The sequence below is a fragment of the Zonotrichia leucophrys genome, chromosome 3, assembly GCF_028769735.1.
Source record: "Zonotrichia leucophrys gambelii isolate GWCS_2022_RI chromosome 3, RI_Zleu_2.0, whole genome shotgun sequence".
NCBI lineage: Eukaryota > Metazoa > Chordata > Aves > Passeriformes > Passerellidae > Zonotrichia > Zonotrichia leucophrys.
This window is the reverse complement of record NC_088172.1, coordinates 113,449,099-113,477,012: the sequence shown is the minus strand read 5'-3', so window position 1 is coordinate 113,477,012 and position 27,914 is coordinate 113,449,099. Positions and strand designations below refer to the sequence as shown.

The window sequence follows — 27,914 nt, the reverse complement described above, 5'->3', positions numbered from 1 at the left end:
TCTTATCTCTGCCAACTATCACGTCGGGGTCACCACTTGTTGTTGCTCATATTTCTGTTATCACTTTTCCAGAGTCCCACACCTTCTGGGGGGTTTTCTCACACGCAGCTCCTCACAGCAGTGCTGCTCCTGCTGCTCCATCAGGACTCCTCCAAGGCTCTCCCTGACCAGCCAATCCACCCCCTTTTATCCCAGTTACCTTCATCAGCCACAGCTGCAGCCCATTTAGAGCAACTGGGACCTACCAGGGCAAGGCCGATATACAGATATTCAAGCACTATAAATTCCAATAAATGCTCTGCACTTGCTGCCCTGAGGGTGATAAAAGTCAAATCCTTTGGGGTGTTGCCACCTGAAAATGTAACACGTTTGTTATCTTGCCCCAAAGAGCACAATCAGGGTTCAGGGGAAGGTGGGAACTTGATTTTTATTTTTTTTTTTTTTTAAAGTTGTGATAAATTCTGGCACTCAAAGACAAGCTCAGGACTCAGTGATTTAAGCTAAGATTGTTACAGCTCCTTGGGGAAATCCACAGAAAATTAAGTTGAGCTGAATCGATTTGGGAGTTTTCAGTGAAGTCTGTGTGACCTGAAGTGTAAAAAAGGTTGGGGCTGCCCCTCCAACAACATTTATTCACTGTTTTTTGTAACCAAATAATTCTACACATGTATTTGCATATTTTTAGCATTATATGCAGCTGCTATGAAATTCAACACAATTAACTGGCAGAACAGGAATATTCCAAATTAAATGAAAATTAAATGAAAATTAAATGAAAATTAAATGAATTGCACTGGAATATGGCCCCAGTGGCAACATTTTTTCCCCAATATCAGGAGTAAAATCCAGACTCTGAGGCATTATTATTATTTCTTAAGCACTCAGGCAGGTTCATTACCCAAAGGTGCTCATTCCACATTCAAATTCCATGAAATGGAATCTGGGAATTTAAAGCAGAAGCTCTGAGGGTTCTCCCAGTGAAAAAGCACAGCAGGAACACAAAACCATGGATATAAAGGGTGGAAATGGACTCTAAAACACATTTAGCCTGTAAAAAACCAGGATCACACCACCAGCATGTGTCCAGTATTCCCACATCCCAGTCCAGGAGCATAAAGTTAAATCCAGCATTATTTCAAATAGGAAACTGGGGAAAACCACAATCTGTTTATAAACACGCACCCAAAAAAACCAAAACAAAAACAAAAAACCCAAACCAAACAAAAAACAAAGGGAGACAATTCCATCCAAAATATTCCAGCTGAGAATGAACTGGTCATTTTGGTGGACCTGGCAGTCTCCTGTTCTTAAACACACACAAAAAAAAAAATTAAGGGAGAAAATTCCATCCAAACTATTCCAGCTGGGAATCAATTGGTCATTTTGGAGGACCTGGCCATGGTTGGACTTGGTGATCTTAAAGATGTTTTCCATCCTAAATGATGATGTGACCTTGGGGTAGAAGGCAGCCATGGCCTTGTGACTGCAAATATTATTGTAAAATATCATTGTAAAATATAATTGCAAATTATTAGTGTACAATATTAGTGTAAATTATTAGTGTAAACTATTAGTGTAATTTTAGGCATCTTCTGCTGTGTTCTGGTGTCCAAATCGTGGTGTCAGGTCACCCCCACAGCCCCAACTCCAGGTCAGGAAAATGGAAGGAGTGAGGGAGAGGAAAAAGGAGGGCAGGTCTCACTCCCAGTGCTGAATTGCTGTTTCTCACCCCATTTTCCCCTTAAAGGTATTTTCCATCCCAAATGATGCTGTGACCTTTGGGTAGAAGGCAGCCATGGCCTTGTGACTACAAATATTATTGTAAAATATTATTGTAAAATAGCATTGTAAAATATCATTATAAATTATTAATGTAATTTATTAGTGTAAATTATTAATGTAAATTATTAGTGTAAATTATTAATGTAAATTTAGGTATCTGCTGCTGTGTTTTGGTGTCCAGTTCGTGGTGTCAGGTCACCCCCACAGCCCCAACTCCAGGTCAGGAAAATGGAAGGAGTGAGGGAGAGGAAAAAGGACACCAGGTCTCACTCCCAGTGCTGAATTGCTGTTTCTCACCCCATTTTCCTCTTAAAGGTGTGTTCCATCCTAAATGATGATGTGACCTTGGGGTAGAAGGCAGCCATGGCCTTGTCACTGCAAATATTATTGTAAAATATCATTGTAAAATATCATTATAAATTATTAATGTAAATTATTAGTGTCAATTATTAGTGTAAATTATTAATGTAAATTTAGGTATCTGCTGCTGTGTTTTGGTGTCCAAATCATGGTGTCAGGTCACCCCTACAACCTCAGCTCCAGGTCAGGAAAATGGAAGGAGTGAGGGAGAGGAAAAAGGAGGGCAGGTCTCACTCCCAGTGCTGAATTGCTGTTTCTCACCCCATTTTCCTCTTAAAGGTGTGTTCCATCCTAAATGATGATGTGACCTTGGGGTAGAAGGCAGCCATGGCCTTGTCACTGCAAATATTATTGTAAAATATCATTGTAAAATATAATTATAAATTATTAATGTAATTTATTAGTGTAAATTATTAATGTAAATTATTAATGTAAATTTAGGTATCTGCTGCTGTGTTTTGGTGTCCAAATCATGGTGTCAGGTCACCCTACAACCTCAGCTCCAGGTCAGGAAAATGGAAGGAGTGAGGGAGAGGAAAAAGGAGGGCAGGTCTCACTCCCAGGGCTGAATTGCTGTTTCTCACCCCATTTTTCTTCTTAAAGGTGTTTTCCATCCTAAATGATGCTGTGACCTTTGGGTAGAAGGCAGCCATGGCCTTGTGACTACAAATATTATTGTAAAATATCATTGTAAAATATCATTATAAATTATTAATGTAATTTATTAGTGTAAATTATTAATGTAAATTATTAGTATAAATTATTAATGTAATTTATTAGTGTAAATTATTAATGTAAATTATTAATGTAAATTTAGGTATCTGCTGCTGTGTTTTGGTGTCCAAATCGTGGTGTCAGGTCACCCCCACAGCCCCAACTCCAGGTCAGGAAAATGGAAGGAGTGAGGGAGAGGACAAAGGAGGGCAGGTCTCACTGCCAGTGCTGAATTGCTGTTTCTCACCCCATTTTCCCCCCTCAGGAATATTTTTGATTCCCACACGCCCTCAGGGAGCTGGGCTGGCACGAAGAGGGGCTGAGGGAGGACGGGGCCGCTCCGAGTCCTTCTCACGCGAGCGATTCCCCCTTTGTCAGGAGCGGGGCCTGCTCCCGGCAGAACAATTAAGCAGAATAATTATTTCCTCGTCGGGTAAACACTCCAGGACAATATGCAACTGTTTTTTAGAGGCAGCCCGTGGCCATCAATGCCCCAGGGCAGGGGAGGGGGGAAGGACGAGGCGTTGTGGCCGTGAGAAGGAGCAGGGCCCGTCTTGAGGCCCGAGGCCGCGGCCTTGGCGCCGCTCCAGCGCTCGCTCGCTGGAACTGGAATTCATTATTCATTATTCATCATCAAGTGGGAGGCAAATCTTTTGATTTATTGGCAAGCAGCAGCACAAACAGCAGATGCCTTCCAGCAGAACTGTGCACGACAGAAACGCCCTCCTGGGCCTCTGGAGGCAGATCAGAGCCCCACAGAGAAAAATTTCCTAACTGGCTGCAGATAAAAATCTTTCACTTCCCCCTGTGCAATATTTCTTTGTGCCCAGAGAGGCAAATCCTTCCTTGCTCATCTCTGGAGGGGTTTTTTTTGGTTGGTTTTTTTTTTTTTTTTTTTGGTCTGCTTGGACAATTCAGGCAGAAAACAAACCAGACCTACCAGAAATGGTGGCTGTGATAAATGACAACACCGATAGTCACAGCTCTAATTCTATGGAGGGGTTTTGATAACGCCTTGCAGGCAATTTGTAATGCAAGCCTGTCTGGATCTCCTCTCTGTCACCTCACCACTCCCTTGGCTGCACGGCTGCTCCTTGCTGCTCTTAATTTCCCTGCTCTGTGGCTGGGAAGCTTTTCCCACACTGTCCCAGCTAAATCCAAAGGGAAAATTATTTGGGATCTCTGTCCCATCCCTGGGAAATTATTTGGGATCTTTGTTCCATCTCCTTCACTCCTTCAGGGGGGTTTTCTGAGCTCCTGGGCACAGTTTTTGGGTACAAATTTCTGCCTTTCTGAGCAACCAGCAAAGAAATCCAGCAGAAACAAAAATGAGATTTCAGTGATGACGCAGATTGCAAATGCAGCCCGTTTTTTGGGCAGTGTTGTTGCTGTCCCCAGTGAGCACTGCCCAGCTGCTGTCTGGAAATTATTGATCTGTTTTTCGAAGCTAAAGAGCCAATTATGGTCTCTCAGCCTGCAGAATGTGTTTTGTGTTCCCACTTAGAGGGCTCCATTTCCACCGCTCTGCCTAATTGAGAATTGACTGCAGCTCCTTCTGCTTCCCATTTTTCTCTTTTTTTTTTTTTTTGGCTAAACAGGGATGAGTTCCCTGCTAGGAATTCTCAGCAGTGTTGTTTTGGTGCTGCTGTGGGAGGGAGAAGGCAGCTGATGACTCAAAAAGGGCAGCCAAGAAACAGATGAAAACTCTTTGTCATCGCAGATCACAAGAAATTACTTTTTCCATGAGCTGTTTTAAACTTAAAGAGATTTAGATTAAATATTAGGGAAAAAATCTCTCCATGAGAGGGTGGGGAGGGGCTGAGCTGGAATTCCCAGAGAAGTTGTGGCTGCTCCTGGATCCCTGGAAGGGTCCAAGGCCAGGTTGGACATTGGGGCTTGGAGAAACCTGGGACAGTGGGAGGTGTCAGGGTTGGAAATGGATGAATTTTAATGTCTCTTTCCACCCAAACCATTCTGGAATTCCATGAACTCTGCCATTTAAATGCTAATATTTCACCTTGATGTGATGAGCCGCAGATTCCTCCTCTCCCTTCAGACCAGAAAACTGCAGAGCGAGGTCGGTCTATGAGGAGATTTTAACCAGGCCCAAGAATCAGGAAAAACCTCTTTTTGGTGGATTACCTCTTAAATTCTGCAAAATCCAACCTGGAATTAGGGAGATTAACTTGGAGTCGAGGCAGCAGCCTCACACCTTGCTTTGATGGTGGCGTCAGGTATTCCTTTGATGTGATCCTGTTTATTCGCGAGGAATTCTCCGCAGCTTCCTCAGCACTCAAATGGGGAAAAACAAAAAAAAGGTTTTGTCGGCTCAGGGATTCCAGGGCAAGAAGAGCTCCCTGCAGTCCTTTTCTCTCCACCATCGCTTTGGGTTTTTGCGAGTTCTGCCACGTCCTGAAGGAAACCCCACACCCCGGTTCCCTTCCAGACCGCAGCAATTCCCTTTGGCAAAGGCCTGGAAATCGCTTCTGTTGTTGCAGGGTCTCGTTTTACAGCGCTCTCCTTCCTCCCGAACATCCATTTTACATGAGCTGAGCTTGTTTTGCCCCTGAGCTCCTGGAATCCGGCTCATCTGAAAGGAGAATCGCCGGCGGGGTGGGAGATTTTTATCTCGGGATCCTGCTCTGCCTTCCAAGCCGAGCCCTGGCCAGGCAGGGTCTGAGGTGGATTTCTGGGAGCTTCCAAACCAGGATTTGGCACCCCAAAAGGACATCAGGACCACGGGGATATTTTCCTGCCATCCCCACCTCAAGGGGACACTCAAGGCGTGACACTCAGGGATGCAGCTGAAGAGCTGGAAAACTAAATAATGATATTTTCCATGCTCCAACAGCCCCGGAATCAATTTCCTTGACTCCCAGTTCCCAAAATTGGTGGAGTCCTCCCACAGAGCCTCAGTGGGAGGATTTTTGGGATGGCACAGCAAAGTGTCCCTGGAAAAGAAGCAGCAGATGGTGGCTGTGGGAGGGGAGGCTGGGTCAGCAGCTGAAAGGATGCAGCGCCTGCGCTGCTGAATAACCAGCACAGATGAGCCTGAGCTGCAGCAATTACCCGCAGCTTAAGGGATATTAAAGGCAGATCCTCAATAAACAGGCAGATCTCACAGAATTCCTCCCTCTCCTCGAAATAATCCTCTGTAATTGAGGATAAATGGCAGATTTGCAGGAAGACTTGGCATTAAAACGTTCCCCACAAATGGAGACAGGCTGGGATCTCGCTGGGGAGAGGCGAACAGGGAGTGTAGTTATTATTTATTGTTTCATTATTTCAGGTGAATTGTAGTTATTATTTATTGTTTCATTATTTCAGGTGAATTGTTCTCACCTGCTCAGTGCTGGGACTTTTAAACTCTTCAAATGAGACTTGTCCCACTTTTTAATGGCAAAGGAGAAGCTTGAACCTCACAGAAATGGCACAGGAGGATCCTGAACCTCACAGAAATGGCACAGGAGGATCCCAAACCTCCCAGAACCCTCTGGGAGCTGCTACACAAAACCACTGAGCAGAGCTGGAAAACAACACCAGGTTTGTTTGCAGCAGGAAGCATTGGGCGAAAACATTCACTTAAAAACCTCAAAGAACACGACCCAAAAAGTGGTGCTGGAGTTGGGAAACATCCCACAGAAAGAGGGTGAGGTGGAAACTGGGAAGCTCTTTGAAGTCGTGCAACCTGCAAGGAGCAGGGGACGCGGATTAAAACGTGATTCATAAAAGGTTTTTGCTCGGGGAGCTCCCGGTGGGTTTGGGAAGGAGCTCCCGGAGTGCTTGGCCAAACAATGCCTGGCTGGGGTAATTCCTCAGCTGATTGTTCCTGAGTGCAGGGATAATCTTGGCTCTGTTTGGGATTTATTTAAACAAAACCTGGGTGGTTTTTTTGTCGTGTGAGTTCCCAAGGTTTTTGTTGGCACAGGCCAGAGGAATGTCCTGCTCGGCCTGTGGGTTCCCACAGAAAACAGGGAATGCTCCAGAGGATCCAGTGCCTCTCTGCCAGGCTGGGATCGATGGCAGCCTCGCCCTTGTCACACCAGCTGGGCTGGGGGGACCCCTGGGAGGGGTCAGAGGTGGCATTGCCAGGGATTTACACAAGGAAAGGGTGAGCTCTTCCCACAGGTCACTGCCAAAACTTCCCTGGGTTTGTTAATGCACAGAAAACTGATCCTGGATCCAAGATTGGGAAAAAAGCTCCCACACCCTCCCTGGGCTGTTAATGCACAGAAAACTGACCCTGGATCCAAGATTGGGAAAAAGATTGCTCCCACACCCTCCCTGGGCTGTTAATGCACAGAAAACTGACCCTGGATCCAAGGTTTGGAAAAAGGTCACTCCCAAACCCTCCCTGGGTTTGTTAATGCACAGAAAACTGACCCTGGATGCAAGATTGGGAAAAAACTGACTCTGGATCCAAGGTTTGGAAAAAAGATTGCTCCCAAACCTCCCTGGGCTTGCACAGAAAACTGACCCTGGATCCATAATTTGGAAAAAAGGTCACTCCCAAACCTCCCTGGGCTGTTAATGCACAGAAAACTGACCCTGGATCCAAGATTTGGAAAAAGGTCACTCCCAAATGTTCCCTGGGTTTGTTAATGCACAGAAAACTGACCCTGGATCCAAGATTTGGGAAAAGGTCACTGCCAAACCCTCCCTGGGGTTGTTAATGCACAGAAAACTGACCCTGGATCCAAGATTGGGAAAAAACTGACTCTGGATCCAAGGTTTGGAAAAAAGATTGCTCCCAAACCTCCCTGGGATTGCACAGAAAACTGACCCTGGATCCATAATTTGGAAAAAAGGTCATTCCCAAACCTCCCTGGGCTGTTAATGCACAGAAAACTGACCCTGGATCCGAGGTTTGGAAAAAGGTCACTCCCAAATGTTCCCTGGGTTTGTTAATGCACAGAAAACTGACCCTGGATTCCAGGTTTGGAAAAAGGTCACTCCCAAACCCTCCCTGCATTTGTTAATGCACAGAAACTGACCCTGGATCCAAGATTGGAAAAAGGTCACTCCCAAACCCTTGCTGGGTTTGTTAATGCACAGAAAACTGACCCTGGATGCAAGATTGGGAAAAAACTGACTCTGGATCCAAGGTTTGGAAAAAAGATTGCTCCCAAACCTCCCTGGGCTTGCACAGAAAACTGACCCTGGATCCAAGATTTGGAAAAAGGTCACTCCCAAACCTCCCTGGGCTGTTAATGCACAGAAAACTGACCCTGGATCCATAATTTGGAAAAAAGGTCATTCCCAAACCTCCCTGGGCTGTTAATGCACAGAAAACTGACCCTGGATCCAAGGTTTGGGAAAAGGTCACTCCCAAACCTCCCTGGGCTGTTAATGCACAGAAAACTGACCCTGGATCCAAAATTGGGAAAAAACTGACCCTGGATCCAAGATTGGAAAAAGGTCACTCCCAAACCCTCCCTGCATTTGTTAATGCACAGAAAACTGACCCTGGATCCAAGGTTTGGAAAAAGGTCACTGCCAAACCCTCCCTGGGGTTGTTAATGCACAGAAAACTGACCCTGGATGCAAGATTGGGAAAAAACTGACTCTGGATCCAAGGTTTGGAAAAAAGATTGCTCCCAAACCTCCCTGGGCTTGCACAGAAAACTGACCCTGGATCCAAGATTTGGAAAAAGGTCATTCCCAAACCTCCCTGGGGTATTAATGCACAGAAAACTGACCCTGGATCCATAATTTGGAAAAAGGTCACTCCCAAATGTTCCCTGGGCTTGTTAATGCACAGAAAACTGACCCTGGATCCGAGGTTTGGAAAAAGGTCACTCCCAAACCCTCCCTGGGATTGCACAGAAAACTGACCCTGGATCCAAGATTTGGAAAAAGGTCACTCCCAAACCCTCACTGGGCTGTTAATGCACAGAAAACTGACCCTGGATCCAAGATTTGGGAAAAGGTCCCTGCCAAACCCTCCCTGGGCTGTTAATGCACAGAAAACTGACCCTGGATCCAAGGTTTGGAAAAAAGGTCACTGCAAGCCCTCCCTGGGTTTGCACAGAAAACTGACCCTGGATCCGAGGTTTGGAAAAAGGTCACTCCCAAACCCTCCCTGGGGTTGCACAGAAAACTGACCCTGGATCCAAGATTTAGAAAAAAACAGACTCTGGATCCAGGGTTTGGAAGAAAGGTCACTCCCACACCTTCCCTGGGCTTGCACAGAAAACTGACCCTGGATCCAAGGTTTGGAAAATGGTCACTCCCAAACCCTCCCTGCATTTGTTAATGCACAGAAACTGACGCTGGATCCAAGGTTTTGGAGAATCTCTGGTGCCAGAGGTGCCAAAGGAAAACCTGGGGCAGTTCTAACAGTGCAGAGCTCTGCTTTGGGAGGGAAATGCCGTTTTTTTGGGTTTTTTTTCCATGTGGGTAAACCTGGGAGCCCAGGAAGTGGTGGAGTCAGGCAGGGCAGACACAAATACCATTCATCACCTTCATGCCCTGACATCCTCTTACACCTGCCCTGCAATTCAATCATCCCAGCCTCCTGTGAGCCAGGAGATCCTCCCAGAGATAGAATCACATTTCATCACAATTCATTCATTCATTCTTCCTCTGCCCCTGCAAAACCCACACATTCCTCTCAGCCTGGCAGCTCGATTTTCAAAAACTCTCCAACAAAACCTTGGCTTGATTCCTCCTGTTCCAGCTCTGCAACATCCCCCAGGAGTTCTGAAAACAGAACTGAGGTATAATTACAAAAGTTGTGCAGAGAGGACACAAAGCAGTGGCAGCTTTGGCCCAAAACCTGTTGTTGTATTGTTGTTATCTTGTTGTTATTATATTCTTAAAGAGTCCATCCCTTCTCTCCATGTTCCTTGTGGCTGCGCGTTCTCCATCACGTCGGGGTCACCACTCGTTGTTGTATTGTTGTTATTATATTCTTAAAGAGTCCATCCCTTCTCTCAGTGTTCCTCGTGGCTGCACGTTCTCCATCACGTCGGGGTCACCACTTGTTGTTGTATTGTTGTTATTATATTCTTAAAGAGTCCATCCCTTCTCTCGATGTTCCTTGTGGCTGCGCGTTCTCCATCACGTCGGGGTCACCACTTGTTGTTTATTGTTGTTATTACATTCTTAAAGAGTCCATCCCTTCTCTCAGTGCTCCTTGTGGCTGCACGTTCTCCATCACGTCGGGGTCACCACTTGTTGTATTGTTGTTATCTTGTTATCATTACATTCTTAAAGAGTCCATCCCTTCTCTCGATGTCCCTCGTGGCTGCGCGTTCTCCATCACGTCGGGGTCACCACTTGTTGTTGTATTGTTGTTATTATATTCTTAAAGAGTCCATCCCTTCTCTCAGTGCTCCTTGTGGCTGCGCGTTCTCCATCACGTTGGGGTCACCACTTGTTGTTGTATTGTTATCTTGTTGTTATTACATTCTTAAAGAGTCCATCCCTTCTCTCCATGTTCCTCGTGGCTGCACGTTCTCCATCACTCGGGGTCACCACTTGTGTTGTTGGTTGTTATTTTTGTTATAACAATACTACATCAGGCCCTCTCAAACCACCCAAAAGCAAAAAAGCAGAAAATGGTTGAACCAGAAAGGCAGAGAGACATGTGTGCAAGAAATTGAACCCATACGCGTCGGGCACGCTCGATTGTTTGTTGTCAGTAGTTACGATGAGTCCATCCCTTCTCTCCATGTTCCTTGTGGCTGCGCGTTCTCCATCACGTCGGGGTCACCACTTGTTGCTGTATTGTTGTTATCTTGTTGTTATAACAATACATACATTCAGGCCCCCACAAAAACCCATCCAAAAAAAGCCAAAAAAAAAGCAGGAAAATGGGTTTAGAAACCAGAACAGGCAGAGAGACATGGAAAATTTTGTTGCAAAAGGAAAATGTGAAACGCCCTTACGCGTGCCGGGCCTGCTCGATGGGGTGCTGGTTGTCCAGGTAGTTGTAGCGGATGGTGTCCGTGGGGTTCCTGTCGGAGGAGCGCCACGGAGGGAGCTCCTTCCTGCCCCTGCTCACAGAAAGTTTCCTCTCTGGGATGTTGCTCTTCACCGGCTGCACGTCGATAACGATGAACTCGTCCTTGGAAGGAGTCTGATTGGACGGGTGGAAAGAAGAAAATGAGTTTTATGATGAAAATCAGATTGGGTTAAATTTAGAGTTGTAATCGTTAGGGATTAATTCAAATTTTGGTTTCTGTGGGCTCCATTGTGGTCAGTGACAGAAAGAGGCACCCAAGCCCTATAATCCATATTGAGATGAGATGAGCTGAGCTGCTGTTGAGCTGTATCAGCTTTTCCCTATCAACTACAGAGAGCCTGATTTAAAGCCAGACTTTGCTTTAAATTAAAGGGCTGAGCTTTGAATTGAATTTAAATGAGCTTTCAATGAAATTTAAAAGTTTGGGGTTTTAGAATATAGAAATATATTTAAACAAGATGGAGGGTTTAGGGTGGTGGTTGGTCCCTCTTCTTCACCTTGTCCTTTTCCAGGGGTTTGGGTGGTATTTTGTAATTGGACAGAAAAGTCCATATTGTGGAATTTGAGTGATTATCGGGTTAAAAGTGAAAATAATTTAGACATTATTCCTTAATTTGATAGTTTAGCCTCAAAAGACTGTAGAGAAAGACAGTCAGCCATTTTGTAGTTTGTTAAACACTGCAGAGCTCACTGCTCGTGAGGCTGCAACAAAGTTAATAAAAATAAACATTTGAGTCTGAACATGAAATAAAATCTGGAGCACTTCAATCCCAAGACAGAGGCAGAGGAAAGAAGTCACAGAATGGACACTAAAGCACCAGTAGGACACTAAAGCAGTAATATCACAGGGTGGAAAACTCAAGAGTTTGGGGTTTTAGAATATAGAAATATGTATAAACAAGATGGAGGGTTTAGGGTGGTGGCTGGTTCTTCTTCTTCTTAATTATTCAATTACATTCTTCAGGTAGCGAAGTCACATCCTCCCAGTTTGCTCCCATCAATTTACACTTTTTGGGGCCAGAATGGATGTGGAATTTGAATAGAAGTGTGTAATATCACAGGGTGGAAAGCTTAAGACTTTGGGGTTTTAGAATATAGAAATATGCATAAACAAGATGGAGGGTTTAGGGTGGTGGCTGGTCCTTCTTCTCCAGGGGTTTGGGTGGTATTTTGTAATTGGACAGCAAAGTCCACATTGTGGAACTTGAGTGATTATCGTGTTAAAAGTGAAAATAATTTAGGTGTTATTTCTTAATTGGATAGTTTAGCCTTAAAGGACTGTAAAGAAAGACAGTCAGCCATTTTGTAGCTTGTTAAACACTGCAGAGCTCACTGCTCGTGAGGCTGCAACACAGATAATAAAAAATAAACATTTGAGTCTGAACATGAAATAAAATCTGGAGCACTTCAATCCCAAGACAGAGGCAGAGGAAAGAAGTCACAGAATGGACACTAAAGCACCAGTAGGACACTAAAGCAGTAATATCACAGGGTGGAAAACTCAAGAGTTTGGGGTTTTAGAATATAGAAATAATATATATAGACAAGATGGAGGGTTTAGGGTGGTGGCTGGTTCTTCTTCTTAATTATTCAATTACATTCTTCAGGTAACGAAGTCACATCCTCCCAGTTTGCTCCCATCAATTTACACTTTTTGGGGCCAGAATGGATGTGGAGTTTGAATAGAAGTGTGTAATATCACAGGGTGGAAAACTCAAGAGTTTGGGGTTTTAGAATATAGAAATATATATAAACAAGATGGAGGGTTTAGGGTGGTGGCTGGTCCTTCTTCTCCAGGGGTTTGGGTGGTATTTTGTAATTGGACAGCAAAGTCCACATTGTGGAACTTGAGTGATTATCGTGTTAAAAATGAAAATAATTTAGGTGTTATTTCTTAATTGGATAGTTTAGCCTCAAAAGACCTTGTAGAGAAAGACAGTCAGCCATTTTGTAGCTTGTCAGTGAAACACTGCAGAGCTCACTGCTCGTGAGGCTGCAACACAGATAATAAAAAATAAACATTTGAGTCTGAACACGAAATAAAATCTGGAGCACTTCAATCCCAAGACAGAGGCAGAGGAAAGAAGTCACAGAATGGGCACTAAAGCACCAGTAGGACACTAGAGCAGTAATATCACAGGGTGGAAAACTCAAGAGTTTGGGGTTTTAGAATATAGAAATATATATAAACAAGATGGAGGGTTTAGGGTGGTGGCTGGTTCTTCTTCTTCTTAATTATTCAATTACATTCTTCAGGTAACGAAGTCACATCCTCCCAGTTTGCTCCCATCAATTTACACTTTTTGGGGCCAGAATGGATGTGGAATTTGAATAGAAGTGTGTAATATCACAGGGTGGAAAGCTTAAGACTTTGGAATTTTAGAATATAGAAATATATATAAACAAGATGGAGGGTTTAGGGTGGTGGCTGGTCTTTCTTCTCCAGGGGTTTGGGTGGTATTTTGTAATTGGACAGCAAAGTCCACATTGTGGAACTTGAGTGATTATCGTGTTAAAAGTGAAAATAATTTAGGTGTTATTTCTTAATTGGATAGTTTAGCCTCAAAAGACCTTGTAGAAAAAGACAGTCGGCCATTTTGTAGCTTGTTAAACACTGCAGAGCTCACTGCTCGTGAGGCTGCAACACAGATAATAAAAAATAAACATTTGAGTCTGAACACAAAATAAAATCTGGAGCACTTCAATCCCAAGACAGAGGCAGAGGAAAGAAGTCAAAAAATGGACCCTAAATCAGTGCAGAAAGTGGGAATTCTGGGAGCTGGGGCTGAGGGCAGCAGTACCTTGGGCCGGGTGAGGCGCAGCTCCCTCACCATCTGGATGTAGTGCTTTTTCCAGACCCCCTGCTCGAAGGGCGTGGGGCAGAAGTTGAGGAGCCACCCGAAACGCAGGCACTTCAGCATCCACAGCTGGTCCAGCTCGGACAGGTACTTCCAGTGCCAGCTCACCTGTGAAGGAATTCCCAGCCACTTCGGGGTTTAAAGCATCCCAGGATTTTGGATATAATTCCCACATAATCTTAAATAAATTCAGTTATTCTGCACTGTTAATGCTCCGTTTAAACCTTTGATTAAAGCATTTACACCTTTCAAAGCCTTTGTGATTTGGGGTCCTTCCAACTCAAGATATTCTGTGATTCTAAGGAATTTTCTGACCTGTTGTCATGGAGAGTTTGAGTTGTACCCACATGAAATGCTGAAGTTCCTAAAGCAAGGCTTAGCCAAGCTGAGATTATTATATATTCCTAAATAACATGGAATATTACATTAGCACAGTAATAATGTCACTGAAAACTGACTTATTAATTTGAAACCACTTTGGGCAGCATCTCACAGCATTTCAGATTTTTGGAGTCTTAATCATTTTGTTCCAAAGCCCATCTGGAATTTTCTGCTTGACCTTCAGGCACCTTAAAGGATCTGTTTTCCTTACAGGATCAAGTGTTATTCTTTGCAAAAGCACAAGCCAAAATCTCTCAAAGAATGAAGGGCTCTGCACACAGTGCAAGGTGTTTTAGAGGAATGTGATTTTTAGGAAGTACCAGGCTTCCTTTCTGGGAATAATCAGCCTTGAAAATGCCACTTTTAAAATGCTTTAGAAGAATTTTAAATTACTCATCAATTCCATGAATCTTGGCCAATCTGGCTTAATTTAGGATCCGAGGAACGAGCATCACTAAGCATTCACCTAAGCCTTCACCAAAAATCAAAATTTTTCTTTTTGTTGATGTTTTTTAACTGTTTTGACCTGGCTTTCTGGAGCCCAGGCAGGTGCTGGCTTTTTCTACCTGTGCACATCGACAGAGGCTCCGTGGATCCAGGAAGGAGAAGATGTACAGGGACAGGACTCGAGGGAGCCTCGTGGTAAAATCCACGGCCTCGGTGGGGACTCGGGCCTGGAGCTGCTTGGCACAGAATTTCTGCTGGGACAGGGAGCAGCGTTCCAGCAGGTCCACCAGGATCCTCCTCCTCTGGCCATCTGTCCACTTGTCAAACTGAAGGGGAAAAAAATAATAAATTAGGAGTTTCAGGTGCAGAGAAACCAGAAATTCAGCTTCTCAAAATAAAATGTGGTGAGGGAAAGCACAGGAGCAGCAGCTTGTGGTGACTCACTCTGAGGGAACAGAGCGCTGGGAACAAATGGAGAGGCTACATGAAAGAAACTCTGAAGCCACAGAATGATTTCTAATCCTCAAAGGATCCAGGATGGCCTGGGCCAGGATTAACTCACACTCCTGGGACCAGCTTCCCTCACGGAAAGAAGGAGACTCAGATGGGTTTTTACCCATCTGAGCAGGCCCCAATAATTAATCCATGGATGATTCCTTCTCTGACACTTTCTAATCCTGAAAGGATCCAGGATAGCCTGGCCAGGACTCACTCACACTCCTGGGACCGGCTTCCCTCACAGAAAGGAGGGGACTCAGATGGGTTTTTACCCATCTGAGCAGGCCTCTATAATAAATTCTCTGATTCCTTCTCTCTTGACACTTTCTAATCCTCAAAGGATCCAGGATGGCCTAGGCCAGGACTCACTCATGCTCCTGGAACCAGCTCTGAGACTTGGCTTCCCTCACAGAAAAGAGGAGACTCAGATGAGTTTTTACAGGAGCAGGCCCCAATAATGAATTTATTGCTGATTCCTTCTCCTCTTCCTAATCATGAAAGGATCCAGGATGGCCTAGACCAGGACTCACTCATGCTCCTGGGACCCACTCCAAGCCTTGGTTTCCCTCATGGAAAGGAGGTGACTCAGATGGGTTTTTATAGGAGCCAGTCCCAATGATTAATTCATTGCTGATTCCTTCTCCCCTGACACTTTTCTAATCCCCAAAGGATCCAGGATAGCCTAAGCCAGGACTCACTTTTGTTCCTGGGAGAACATTTGTGTTCCTCAGAGACTCAGCTTCCCTCATGGAAAGAGGGAGACTCAGATGGGTTTTTATCCATTTGAACAGGCCCCAGTGATGAATCCATTGCTGATTCCTTCTCCCCTGATACTTTCTAATCCTCAAAGGATCCAGGACAGCCTGGCCAGGACTCACTCACACTCCTGGGACCGGCTTCCCTCACGAAAAGGAGGGGACTCAGATGGGTTTTTACCCATCTGAGCAGGCCTCTATAATAAATTCTCTGATTCCTTCTCTCTTGACACTTTCTAATCCTGAAAGGATCCAGGATGGCCTAGGCTAGGACTCACTCATTCTCCTGGGACCCACTCTGAGCCTTGGTTTCCCTCACGGAATGGAGGGAGATGAGAGGGGAAACTCTCAGATTTGTTTTTACAGGAGCAGGCCCCACCAATGAATCCATTGCTGATTCCTTCTCCCCTGACACCTCCTCAAAGGATCCATGACGGCCTAGGCCAGGATTAACTCATGCTCCTGGGACCAGCTCTGAGACTTGGCTTCCCTCCCGAAAAAGAGGAGACTCAAATGGGTTTTTACCAATCTGAGCAGGCCCCAATGATGAATTAATCTCTGATTCCTTCTCTGACACTTTGTAATCCTCAAAGGATCCAGGATGGCCTAGGACAGGACTAACTCACGCTCCGGGGACCAGCTCCCCTCACAGAAAGGAGGAGACTGAGGTGGATTTTTACAGGAGCAGGCCCCCCAGAATCCATCTATGATTCATTCTCTGACGCTTTCTAATCCTCAAAGGATCCAGGACGGCCTAGACCAGGACTAACTCAGCTCTGGGCCCAGTCCTCACAGAAAGGAGAGACAGGAGCAGGCCCCCCAGAATCCATATATGATTCATTCTCTGACACTTTCTAATCCTCAAAGGATCCAGGACGGCCTAGACCAGGACTAAGTCGGGCTCCTGGGACCCACTATAAGCCTTGGTTTCCCTCACAGAAAGGAGGAGACTCAGATGAGTTTTTACTCATTTGAACAGGCCCCAGTGATGAATCCATTGCTGATTCTTTCTCCCCTGACACCTCCACAGCCCCCACTGCTGCAATCTCAGAGTGCCTCACAATTTGTGAAGTATTTTTCCCTCACAATCCCCCCGCACAGGCTACGAGGAGCAGAGCAAAGGGAAAAACCAAACAAGGAAAAATCCACAATGGCAGCAGAGTCACCAAGATTTTTTCCACAGCTGATGGCAGGTAGCTAAAGAGGAGGATTGACTCCTCAGGGATAGAATCCGTGTGGGAGGAATTCAGAGAAGCTTTGCAGAGCTGGACAAACAGGGTGGGAGTGACACAAGGACCTGTCAGCAGCCATCTCCTGGGAGGAGACGGCCTCAGCCCCCACAGATTGCCCAAACTGTCCCCACAAATGACTCAAATTGTCCCCACAAATGACTCAAATTGTCCCCACAAATGACTCAAATCGTCCCCACAAATGCCTCCAATGGCTCCAGTCTGGCTCCAAAGCTGCAGCCCCGGTGGCAGCAGGAGGAACAGCCCTGGGATGGGTGGTGGCCATGGGCAGGAGCAGCAGGAATTCCCAGTGGGAAGGGCGGGATGGTTGGAGAGGGTTTTCCTGAGGGGAAATGTGGATTTTGCTCCATCCTGTCTTACCAGAGTGTGTGGAGAAGGGACAAGAGGAAGTGTCAAATTTTTTCTTTTTAACTCTTTTTTTCTTTTTTTTTTTAATTATTTTTTTCTTTTTTTAAATTCTTTTTTCTTTTTTTTTTTTTTCTTTTTTTTTTTTCTTTTTTCTTTTTTTTTTCTTTTTTTTTTTTGTTAAGGTCAGGATTAAATGTGTGAGATGATATTTCTCCTTTGGACTCAGGTGTTTATTATTTCTATTAAAGTCTCAAACTGTGAGTTCTAGAGCACTAGGCTTTAACAAACTAAAAATGGAGTTGTGTGTCTCTCTCTACAAGGCTTTTTAAGGATAAACTGTTTAATTAAGAAATTGTGCTTTAATTATTTTTACTTTTAACTTAATAGCTAACTCCCTGTGGCCTGCAATGCAGTTTTTGTCTAATTACACAATACCACCCAAACCCATGAAGAAGGATTGGTTTCCACCCTAAAACCTCTATTTTGCTGTATATATATTACTATATTCTAAAACTTTAAATTATAAGTTTCCCACCGTGTGATATTACACATTTCTATTCAAACTCCACACCCACAATCTCAGTTCTATAATTTAATTTTGGATTTTTTTCCAGGTCAAATGTACTGTTGTTCTCTTGGGGGTCAGTGCCTGTCAGCACAGAAAATCTAAAATTCTCAATATCCAAAGTTCCAGTATTGAAGGGTTTTAAACTCAAAGAGAGAATAAATATAAGATAAAAAATTGGATTAATATAACTGGATTAATATAACTGGGTTAATATAACAATAATATAATGTAATGTAATGTAATGTAATATAATATAATATAATATAATATAATATAATGTTTTATATTTACACTATGAATATATATAGTATTTATATTTATATACGGTTTATATATATAAAAATATATATTTATATATATTTATATATATAAACACTATATATATGTATTTTTATATATAAACACTATATATATTGTTTATTTTTATATATATTATTTATTTTTATATATTAAACTGTATAAATTGTAATATTTTTTTATAAATTTATAGTGGGTAAATGTATGGGTTATTATTTTTTTAAAAATTTATAGTGTAAAGATATATAAATATAGTCTATATGATATTATATGATATTATATGATATTACATTATATAATATTTATATATATAGTATATATTATATTTTTATATATTTACACTATAAATATATAAACACTATATATATGTGTTTATATATAAACACTATATATACACACAATATATATTGTTTATTTATATATATTATTTATTTTTATATATTAAAATGTATAAATTTTAATATTTTTTATAAATTTATAGTGGGTAAATGTATGGGGTTTTATTAATTTTTATAAATTTATAGTGTGAATATATATTATATATTTATATATTAACACTATAAATATATATAGTGTTTATATATATAAATATATGTATTTATATATATCTATAAACAATATATGTAATTTTATATATAAACACTATATATATTTTTTATATAAACACAATATATATATTTTATATATATTATTTATTGTTATATATTAAAATGTATAAATTTTAATATATAAATTTTGTATTTTTTTATAAATTTATAGTGGGTAAATATAGGGGCTTTTTATTTATTTTTATAATTTTATAGTGTGAATATATATTATATTTATATATTAACACTATAAATATATATAGTGTTTATATATAAACATATGTATTTATATATATTCATATCTATAAACACTATATATATGTATTTTTATATATAAACACTATATATAGACACTATATATATAGTTTATTTTTTATATATATTATTTATTTTTATATTTTAAAATGTATAAATTTTAAAATATAAATTTTATATTTTTTATAAATTTACAGTGGGTAAATGTATGGGTTTTTTTTAATCTTCATAAATTTATAGTGTGAATATATATAATAGTTATATATTAACACTACAAATATATATAGTGTTTATATATATAAACATGTCATTATATATTTATATATATAAACACTATACATATATATTTATATATTTATAAACACTATACATATATATATTTATATATAAACACTATACATATATATTTTTATATATTTATATATAAACACTATATATGTGTTTATATATATAAACACTATATATACACAATATATATTGTATATATAGATTTTTATATATAGTATATATAAAAATATATATATACTATATATATTATATTATTTATATATAAATATATATGAATAGATATTGTTTTAATATATTCATGTAATATATATATATATATAAATATAGCATAATATATATTGTATATATAGATTTTTATATATAGTATATATAAAAATATATATATACTATATATATTATATTATTTATATATAAATATATATGAATAGATATTGTTTTAATATATTCATGTAATATATATATATATATATATAGGTAAATTTATAGTTTTTATATATATAAATACATATAATATATTTATTACTATGGGTAAATAAACAGTTTAATTCCCAGTGTCCCTTCTTTTCCCTGTCAGAATGAAATTAGGAACAGAATTCAAAATGCAGATTAGAAATGCAGATTTATTTTTTGTTCTCCGCTTCCTCCCCAGCCGGGCTGGATTTGCTGCCAAGGGTTAAATTCAAGGTTAAAGCATTCAAGGGTTAAATTCTGCCCGGTTTTGTCTCTTTCCCAGCACGGGTTAAATTCAAGGGTTAAAGCACTCAAGGGTTAAATTCTGCCTGGTTTTGTCTCTTTCCCAGCACGGGTTAAATTCAAGGTTAAAGCACTCAAGGGTTAAATTCTGCCCGGTTTTGTCTCTTTCCCAGCACGAACCTCCCGCGTTCGTTCGGCGCTTCCCGGCGGGTCCCGCCCCGGAGCGGATTCAGCCGCCGGACCGGTCGGGCCGGATTCCCCCGCGCCTCCGCTCCCCGTGCCCGCAGCTTTCCCCTCTCGGGGCCCTCCCTGAACAATGGCACCGGGTGACACCGGCCCTGCTGCATCGCTGCTGTGAGAAATGTGTGTGTTATTCATGGCTTTTGGCGAATATTCAAATTATTGTTACGTGTGTTGTGTTAGAAAGTGATGCTGGGTTCGTTCTCTTAAGTAGGGTGGTAAATATAGGTGGAGGTTATAACAAAATGTTAAAATAGAAACTGTGCAATGTAGGACTCACAGTGGGATAGCAGCCACGGGACGCCTGAATCTTTCAGAGAAAAGGAAAGATTTAGGTGCTCCATTATTAGAAAGATTTTTGCTCCATTATCAGGAGAAATGAACTTCTTCCCGCCTCGAAGGCGCTGTCAGGACTCAGAGGAAGAAGCTGAGGATGACCAGACAGAATCCTGTGTTGGAATGGAATTTGTGCATCATGGATGAGGTGTATGAATATGCAACAGGCTGTTGTTTTTAAGGGTTAATCCTTTGTTAATGTGTGTCCTTTTCAGGCTTATTTTGCTCAGAAAAGGTACCCAGACATCCATAACTCTTTGTGTTTATTGTCTCATATTCTCCTGATTCAAATTGTCCAAATTATCATTACTCTAATTGCATTCCTATTTTTATAACCATTTTATTACTATGAAACTTTGAAAATTTTCAGAGCAGGTTTGCAATTACGCCATGAGCGCGCACACACAAATAACCAGGCTGGCATCAGGAGAGGCCCCTGTGCTGCTGTGAAATACCAAGCTGTGTTTGGTGTCAGGTACACACAGGCAATGTGTGGATTTGTGACTGTGAGATGTGTGGAAACCAACCATGGGACAGTTATAAATACAAATTCTAACAATAACTGAGAAAAATAAAGCACGGAAGAAGGCCTTTGAGCCTACCCTTTGTTCACAATTAACCTTTATAAGTCTGAAATTGATTGAGGAGCATTTGAATTAAAGCTTTAAGGATGCTGCTTCTTGACAGGAACTTTCTGCTTGTAGCTAAGCCTTAAAGAGTTTTGAGACACAGGGAGAAACAAGAGGTGAAATCCCAGAATCCCAGAATTATTTGGGTGGGAAAAGACCTCCAAGATCACCAAATCCCACCTGGGACCGATCCCCACCTTGTCACCAGCCCAGAGCCACATCCAGCCCTTCCCTGGGGACTCCAAACCTCCCTGATCAGCCCCACCACAACTGGGGATCATCCCAGGAGGGGCTTGGAGATCTTTTCCCACACCAAATAATTCTGTGATTCTGTGATTTAAGCTCTTGTTTCTCCTTGTGCCACCTCCCTGATCAGCCCCACCACCCTGCAGGAGTGTCCCTCCCCTGGGAGGGCTCAGTGCCACACAGAGATGGGACACAGGGAGAAACAAGAGGAAAAAACACAGAATCCCAGAATTATTTGGGTGGGAAAAGACCTCCAAGGCCACCAAATCCCACCTGTGACCGATCCCCACCTTGTGGTGGGGCTGATCTGGGAGGTTTGGAGTCCCCAGGGAAGGGCTGGATGTGGCTCTGGGCTGGTGACAAGGTGGGGATCGGTCCCAGGTGGGACTTGATGGTCTGGGAGGTCTTTTCCACCCAAATAATTCTGGGATTCTGTGATTTAACCTCTTGTTTGTCCTTGTGCCACCTCTCTGTGTGGATCTGAGCCCTCCCAGGGGAGGGACACTCCTGCAGGGTGGTGGGGCTGATCAGGGAGGTGGCACAAGGAATAATCAGAGGTGAAATCACAGAATCCCAGAATTATTTGGGTGGGAAAAGACCTCCAAGATCATCAAATCCCACCTGGGACCGATCCCCACCTTGTCACCAGCCCAGAGCCACATCCAGCCCTTCCCTGGGGACTCCAAACCTCCCTGATCAGCCCCACCACAATTGGGGATCAGTCCCAGGTGGGACTTGGTGGTCTTGGAGGTCTTTTCCCACCCAAATAATTCTGGGATTCTGGGATTTACCCTCTTGTTTCTCCCTGTGTCACCTCTCTGTGTGGCACTGAGCCCTCCCAGGGCAGGGACACTCCTGCAGGGTGCTGGGGCTGATCAGGGAGGTGACACAGGGAGAAACAAGAGGTGAAATCAGAATTATTTGGGTTGGAAAAGATCTCCAAGTCCCACCTGTGACAGATCCCCACCTTGTCACCAGCCCAGAGCACCGAGTGCCACATCCAGGCCTTCCTTGGGGACTCCAAACCTCCCAGATCAGCCCCAGCACCCTGCAGGAGTGTCCCTCCCCTGGGAGGGCTCAGTGCCACACAGGGAGGTGACACAGGGAGAAACAAGAGGTGAAATCCCAGAATTATTTGGGTTGGAAAAGACCTCCAAGACCACCAAATCCCACCTGGGACTGATCCCCACCTTGTCACCAGCCCAGAGCCACATCCAGCCCTTCCCTGGGGACTCCAAACCTCCCTGATCAGCCCCACCACAATTGGGGATCAGTCCCAGGTGGGATTTGATGGTCTTGGAGGTCTTTTCCCACCCAAATAATTCTGGGATTTCACCTCTTGTTTCTCCCTGTGTCACCTCTCTGTGTGGCACTGAGCCCTCCCAGGGGAGGGACACTCCTGCAGGGTGCTGGGGCTGATCAGGGAGGTGGCACAAGGAATAATCAGAGGTCAAATCACAGAATTATTTGGGTGGGAAAAGACCTCCAAGATCCCCAAATCCCACCTGGGACCGATCCCCACCTTGTCACCAGCCCAGAGCCACATCCAGCCCTTCCCTGGGGACTCCAAACCTCCCTGATCAGCCCCACCACAATTGGGGATCAGTCCCAGGTGGGGCTTGGAGGTCTTTTCCAACCCAAATAATTCTGATTTCACCTCTTGTTTGTCCTTGTGTCACCTCCCTGATCAGCCCCAGCACCCTGCAGGAGTGTCCCTCCCCTGGGAGGGCTCAGTGCCACACAGAGAGGTGACACAAAGACAAACAAGAGTTTAAATCACAGAATCCCAGAATTATTTGCGTTTGAAAAGACCTCCAAGACCACCAAGCCCCACCTGGGACTGATCCCCAATTGTGGTGGGGCTGATCAGGGAGGTTTGGAGTCCCCAGGGAAGGGCTGGATGTGGCTCTGGGCTGGTGACAAGGTGGGGATCGGTCCCAGGTGGGATTTGATGGTCTTGGAGGTCTTTTCCCACCTAAATAATTCTGGGATTTCACCTCTTGTTTCTCCCTGTGTCACCTCTCTGTGTGGCACTGAGCCCTCCCAGGGCAGGGACACTCCTGCAGGGTGCTGGGGCTGATCAGGGAGGTGGCACAAGGAATAATCAGAGGTGAAATCACAGAATCCCAGAATTATTTGAGTGGGAAAAGACCTCCAAGGCCACCAAATCCCACCTGGGACCGATCCCCACCTTGTCACCAGCCCAGAGCCACATCCAGCCCTTCCCTGGGGACTCCAGAGCTCCCCACCCACCCTTCCATGGCCAAATCCCTCCTGATGTCCAACCTGACCCTCCCCTGTTCCCTCTTGTGCTGTCCTTGATTCCCTGGAAAAAGGGAATAAATGGATTTTCCTGTCTGCAGGATCCTGTCAGGTGCAGGAACAGAAATCAAATCCCTTCAGGTCACCTCACCCCTCGTTCCTCCACCTGTGTTTTATGGACCACAACACCCTGGGAGAGACACCAAAGATGTCCTGTGGCACAAAAAAATAAAATAAAAATGTAAATCCTGGCAGAGACACCAAAGATGTCCTGTGCCACCAAAAATATAACAAAATGAAAATGTAAATCCTGGCAGAGACACCAAAGATGTCCTGTGGCACAAAAAAATAACCAAAATAAAAATGTAAATCCTGGGAGAGACACCAAAGATGTCCTGTGGCACCAAAAACAATAACAAAATAAAAATGTAAATCCTGGGGGAGACACCAAAAAAAAACCAAAATAAAAATGTAAATCCTGGGAGAGACACCAAAGATGTCCTGTGCCACCAAAAAATATAACCAAAATAAAAATGTAAACCCTGGGAGAGACACCAAAGATGTCCTGTGGCACCAAAAACAATAACAAAATAAAAATGTAAATCCTGGGGGAGACACCAAAAAAAAAAAAAACAAAATAAAAATGTAAATCCTGGGAGAGACACCAAAGATGTCCTGTGGGACTAAAAAATAAAATAAAAATGTAAATCCTGGGAGAGACATCAAAGATGTCCTGTGCCACCAAAAAATAAAATAAAAATGTAAATCCTGGGAGAGACACCAAAGATGTCCTGTGGCACCAAAAATATAACAAAATAAAAATGTAAATCCTGGGGGAGACACCAAAAAAAAAACCAAAATAAAAATGTAAATCCTGGCAGAGACACCAAAGATGTCCTGTGGCACCAAAAATATACCAAAATAAAAATGTAAATCCTGGGAGAGACACCAAAGATGTCCTGTGGCACCAAAAAATAAAATAAAATTGTAAATCCTGGGGGAGACACCAAAAAAAAAAACCAAAATAAAAATGTAAATCCTGGGAGAGACACCAAAGATGTCCTGTGGCACCAAAAAATATAACAAAATAAAAATGTAAATCCTGGGGGAGACACCAAAAAAACCCCAAAAATAAAAATGTAAATCCTGGGGGGAGATACCAAAGATGTCCTGTGGCACCAAAAAAAAAAACCAAAATAAAAATGTAAATCCTGGGGGAGATACCAAAAAAAAAACCAAAATAAAAATGTAAACCCTGGGAGAGACACCAAAGATGTCCTGTGGCACCAAAAAATAACCAAAAATAAAATGTAAATCCTGGCAGAGACACCAAAAAAAAACCAAAATAAAAATGTAAATCCTGGGGGAGACACCAAAGATGTCCTGTGGCACCAAAAAAATAACCAAAATAAAAATGTAAATCTTGGGAAAGACACCAAAGATGTCCTGTGGCACCAAAAAAATAACAAAATAAAATGTAAATCCTGGGAGAGACACCAAAGATGTCCTGTGGGACTAAAAAATAAAATAAAAATGTAAATCCTGGGAGAGACACCAAAAAAAAAACCAAAATAAAAATGTAAATCTTGGGAGAGACACCAAAGATGTCCTGTGGCACCAAAAAATAAAATAAAAATGGAAATCCTGGGGGAGACACCAAAGATGTCCTGTGGCACCAAAAAATAAAATAAAAATGTAAATCCTGGGAGAGACACCAAAGATGTCCTGTGCCACCAAAAACAATAACAAAATAAAAATGTAAATCCTGGGAGAGACACCAAAGATGTCCTGTGGCACCAAAAAAATAACCAAAATGAAAATGTAAATCCTGGGAGAGACACCAAAAAAATAACCAAAATAAAAATGTAAACCCTGGGAGAGACACCAAAGATGTCCTGTGCCACCAAAAAATAACCAAAAATAAAATGTAAATCCTGGGAGAGACACCAAAGATGTCCTGTGGCACCAAAAATAACCAAAATAAAAATGTAAATCCTGGGAGAGACACCAAAAAAAAACCAAAATAAAAATGTAAATCCTGGGGGAGACACCAAAGATGTCCTGTGGCACCAAAAAATAAAATAAAAATGTAAATCCTGGGAGAGACATCAAAGATGTCCTGTGGCACCAAAAAATATAACCAAAAATAAAATGTAAATCCTGGGAGAGACACCAAAGATGTCCTGTGGCACCAAAAAATAAAATAAAAATGTAAATCCTGGGGGAGACACCAAAGATGTCCTGTGGCACCAAAAAATAACCAAAATAAAAATGTAAATCCTGGGAGAGACACCAAAAAAAAACCAAAATAAAAATGTAAATCCTGGGGGAGACACCAAAGATGCCCTGTGGCACCAAAAAAAAAAAAAAAATAAAATAAAAATGTAAATCCTGGGAGAGACACCAAAGATGTCCTGTGGCACCAAAAAATAAAATAAAAATGGAAATCCTGGGAGAGACATCAAAGATGTCCTGTGGCACCAAAAAATAAAATAAAAATGTAAATCCTGGGAGAGACACCAAGAAAAAAACCAAAATAAAAATTTAAATCTTGGGAGAGACACCAAAGATGACTTGTGGCACCAAAAAATAACCGAAATGAAAATGTAAAAATAAAATAAAAATGTAAATCCTGGCAGAGACACCAAAGATGTCCTGTGGCACCAAAAACAATAACAAAATAAAAATGTAAACCGCTGGGTGCATGCAAGTAAAATCAGCAAGAATTAAATAAACAATTAAATAAATAAACACCCCAAATTTAACCCAAACTTTATTTGGAAAACCAAATAAAGCAGGGAATTCTCTGGATTTTGCTCCTGTCCAAATTGTGCCTCCAGAACTGCAATGTGAGCTCAGGATCAGATCATTCCTTTTCTCTTTTTTGCCATTTCTGTGTTGGATTAAAATTTTGATTAAATTTTGATTAAAACACGTTTTTACACCTCTCAGAATGCAGGGAGCAGAACTGGGAATGACTCTGCCTTTGGAATATTTCCCAGAGTAAATTTGAGATTTTCCCAAAGGATATTTAAGAAACTCCCAGCCCAAATCCAGTTTGGGATCCACCCTCATTCCATGACTTTTCCTGCAGAGCTGCTGCATCCTCACATTCCCTGAAATGTGAAATTTTTGGTGTCAACTCTTTCAGCAGCACTTTTCCTTTCCAGCCTGATTTCTAAACCCCTAAAAAATTCTAAAATTCAGGAAAACTCCTAAAATTCTAAAATTCAGGAAACCCCTAAAATTCTAAAATTCAGGAAACCCCTCCAAGCCTGGAATCATCTGCGGATAAAATCCAGGAATCATCAGGGTTGGAAAAACTCGTGGATTATTGAGTCCAACCATTAAATTTCGAATTCCTTTTGAAATTTCAAACGCCACTTGAAATTTTGAATTCTGTTTAAAATTTTGATTTCCATTTGAAATTTTAAATTCCAGTTGAAATTTTAAATTCCATTTGAAGTTTTGATTCCCGTTTGAAATTTTGATTTCCATTTGAGGTTTCAAATTCCTTTTGAAATTTTGAATTCCATTTGAAGTTTTGATTCCCATTTGAAATTTTAAATTCCTTTTGAAATTTCAAATTCCATTTGAAATTTCAAACTCCACTTGAAATTTCAAATTCCTTTTGAAATTTTGAATTCCATTTGAAATTTTAAATTTCATTTGAAGTTTTGATTCCCATTTGAGGTTTTGAAATCCATTTGGAATTTCAAATTCCATTTGAAATTTTGAATTCTGTTTAAAATTTTGAATTCCAGTTGAAATTTTAAATTCCATTTGAGATTTCAAATTCCTTCAGAAATTTTGATTTCCATTTGAGGTTTTGAAATCCATTTGAAATTTCTAATTCCTTATGAAATTTCAAATTCCGTTTGAAATTTTGAATGCCATTTGAGATTTCTAATTCCGTTTGAAATTTTGATTTCCATTTGAAATTTTAAATTTCATTTGAAGTTTTGATTCCCATTTGAGGTTTTGAAATCCATTTGGAATTTCAAATTCCCTTCGAAATTTCGAATTCTGTTTAAAATTTTGAATTCCAGTTGAAATTTTAAATTCCATTTGAGATTTCAAATTCCCTTTGAAATTTTGAATTCCATTTGAGATTTCAAATTCCTTTTGAAATTTTGATTTCCATTTGAGGT

The 27,914-nt window shown here is 41.8% G+C and overlaps 1 protein-coding gene across 1 annotated transcript in view; it reads right to left on the bottom strand.

The window, feature by feature from the left end:
* Nucleotides 1-27,914, bottom strand: part of FBXO16 (F-box protein 16) — a 56,609-nt gene that overhangs the window by 2,499 nt on the left and 26,196 nt on the right. The window contains exons 4-6 of the mRNA XM_064707218.1: nt 14,631-14,837; nt 13,627-13,791; nt 10,749-10,939 (exon numbers count right to left, since the gene is read on the bottom strand). Of these exons, the coding sequence (XP_064563288.1) occupies nt 10,749-10,939; nt 13,627-13,791; nt 14,631-14,837 (563 nt within the window). The remainder of the gene's footprint in view (nt 1-10,748; nt 10,940-13,626; nt 13,792-14,630; nt 14,838-27,914) is intronic.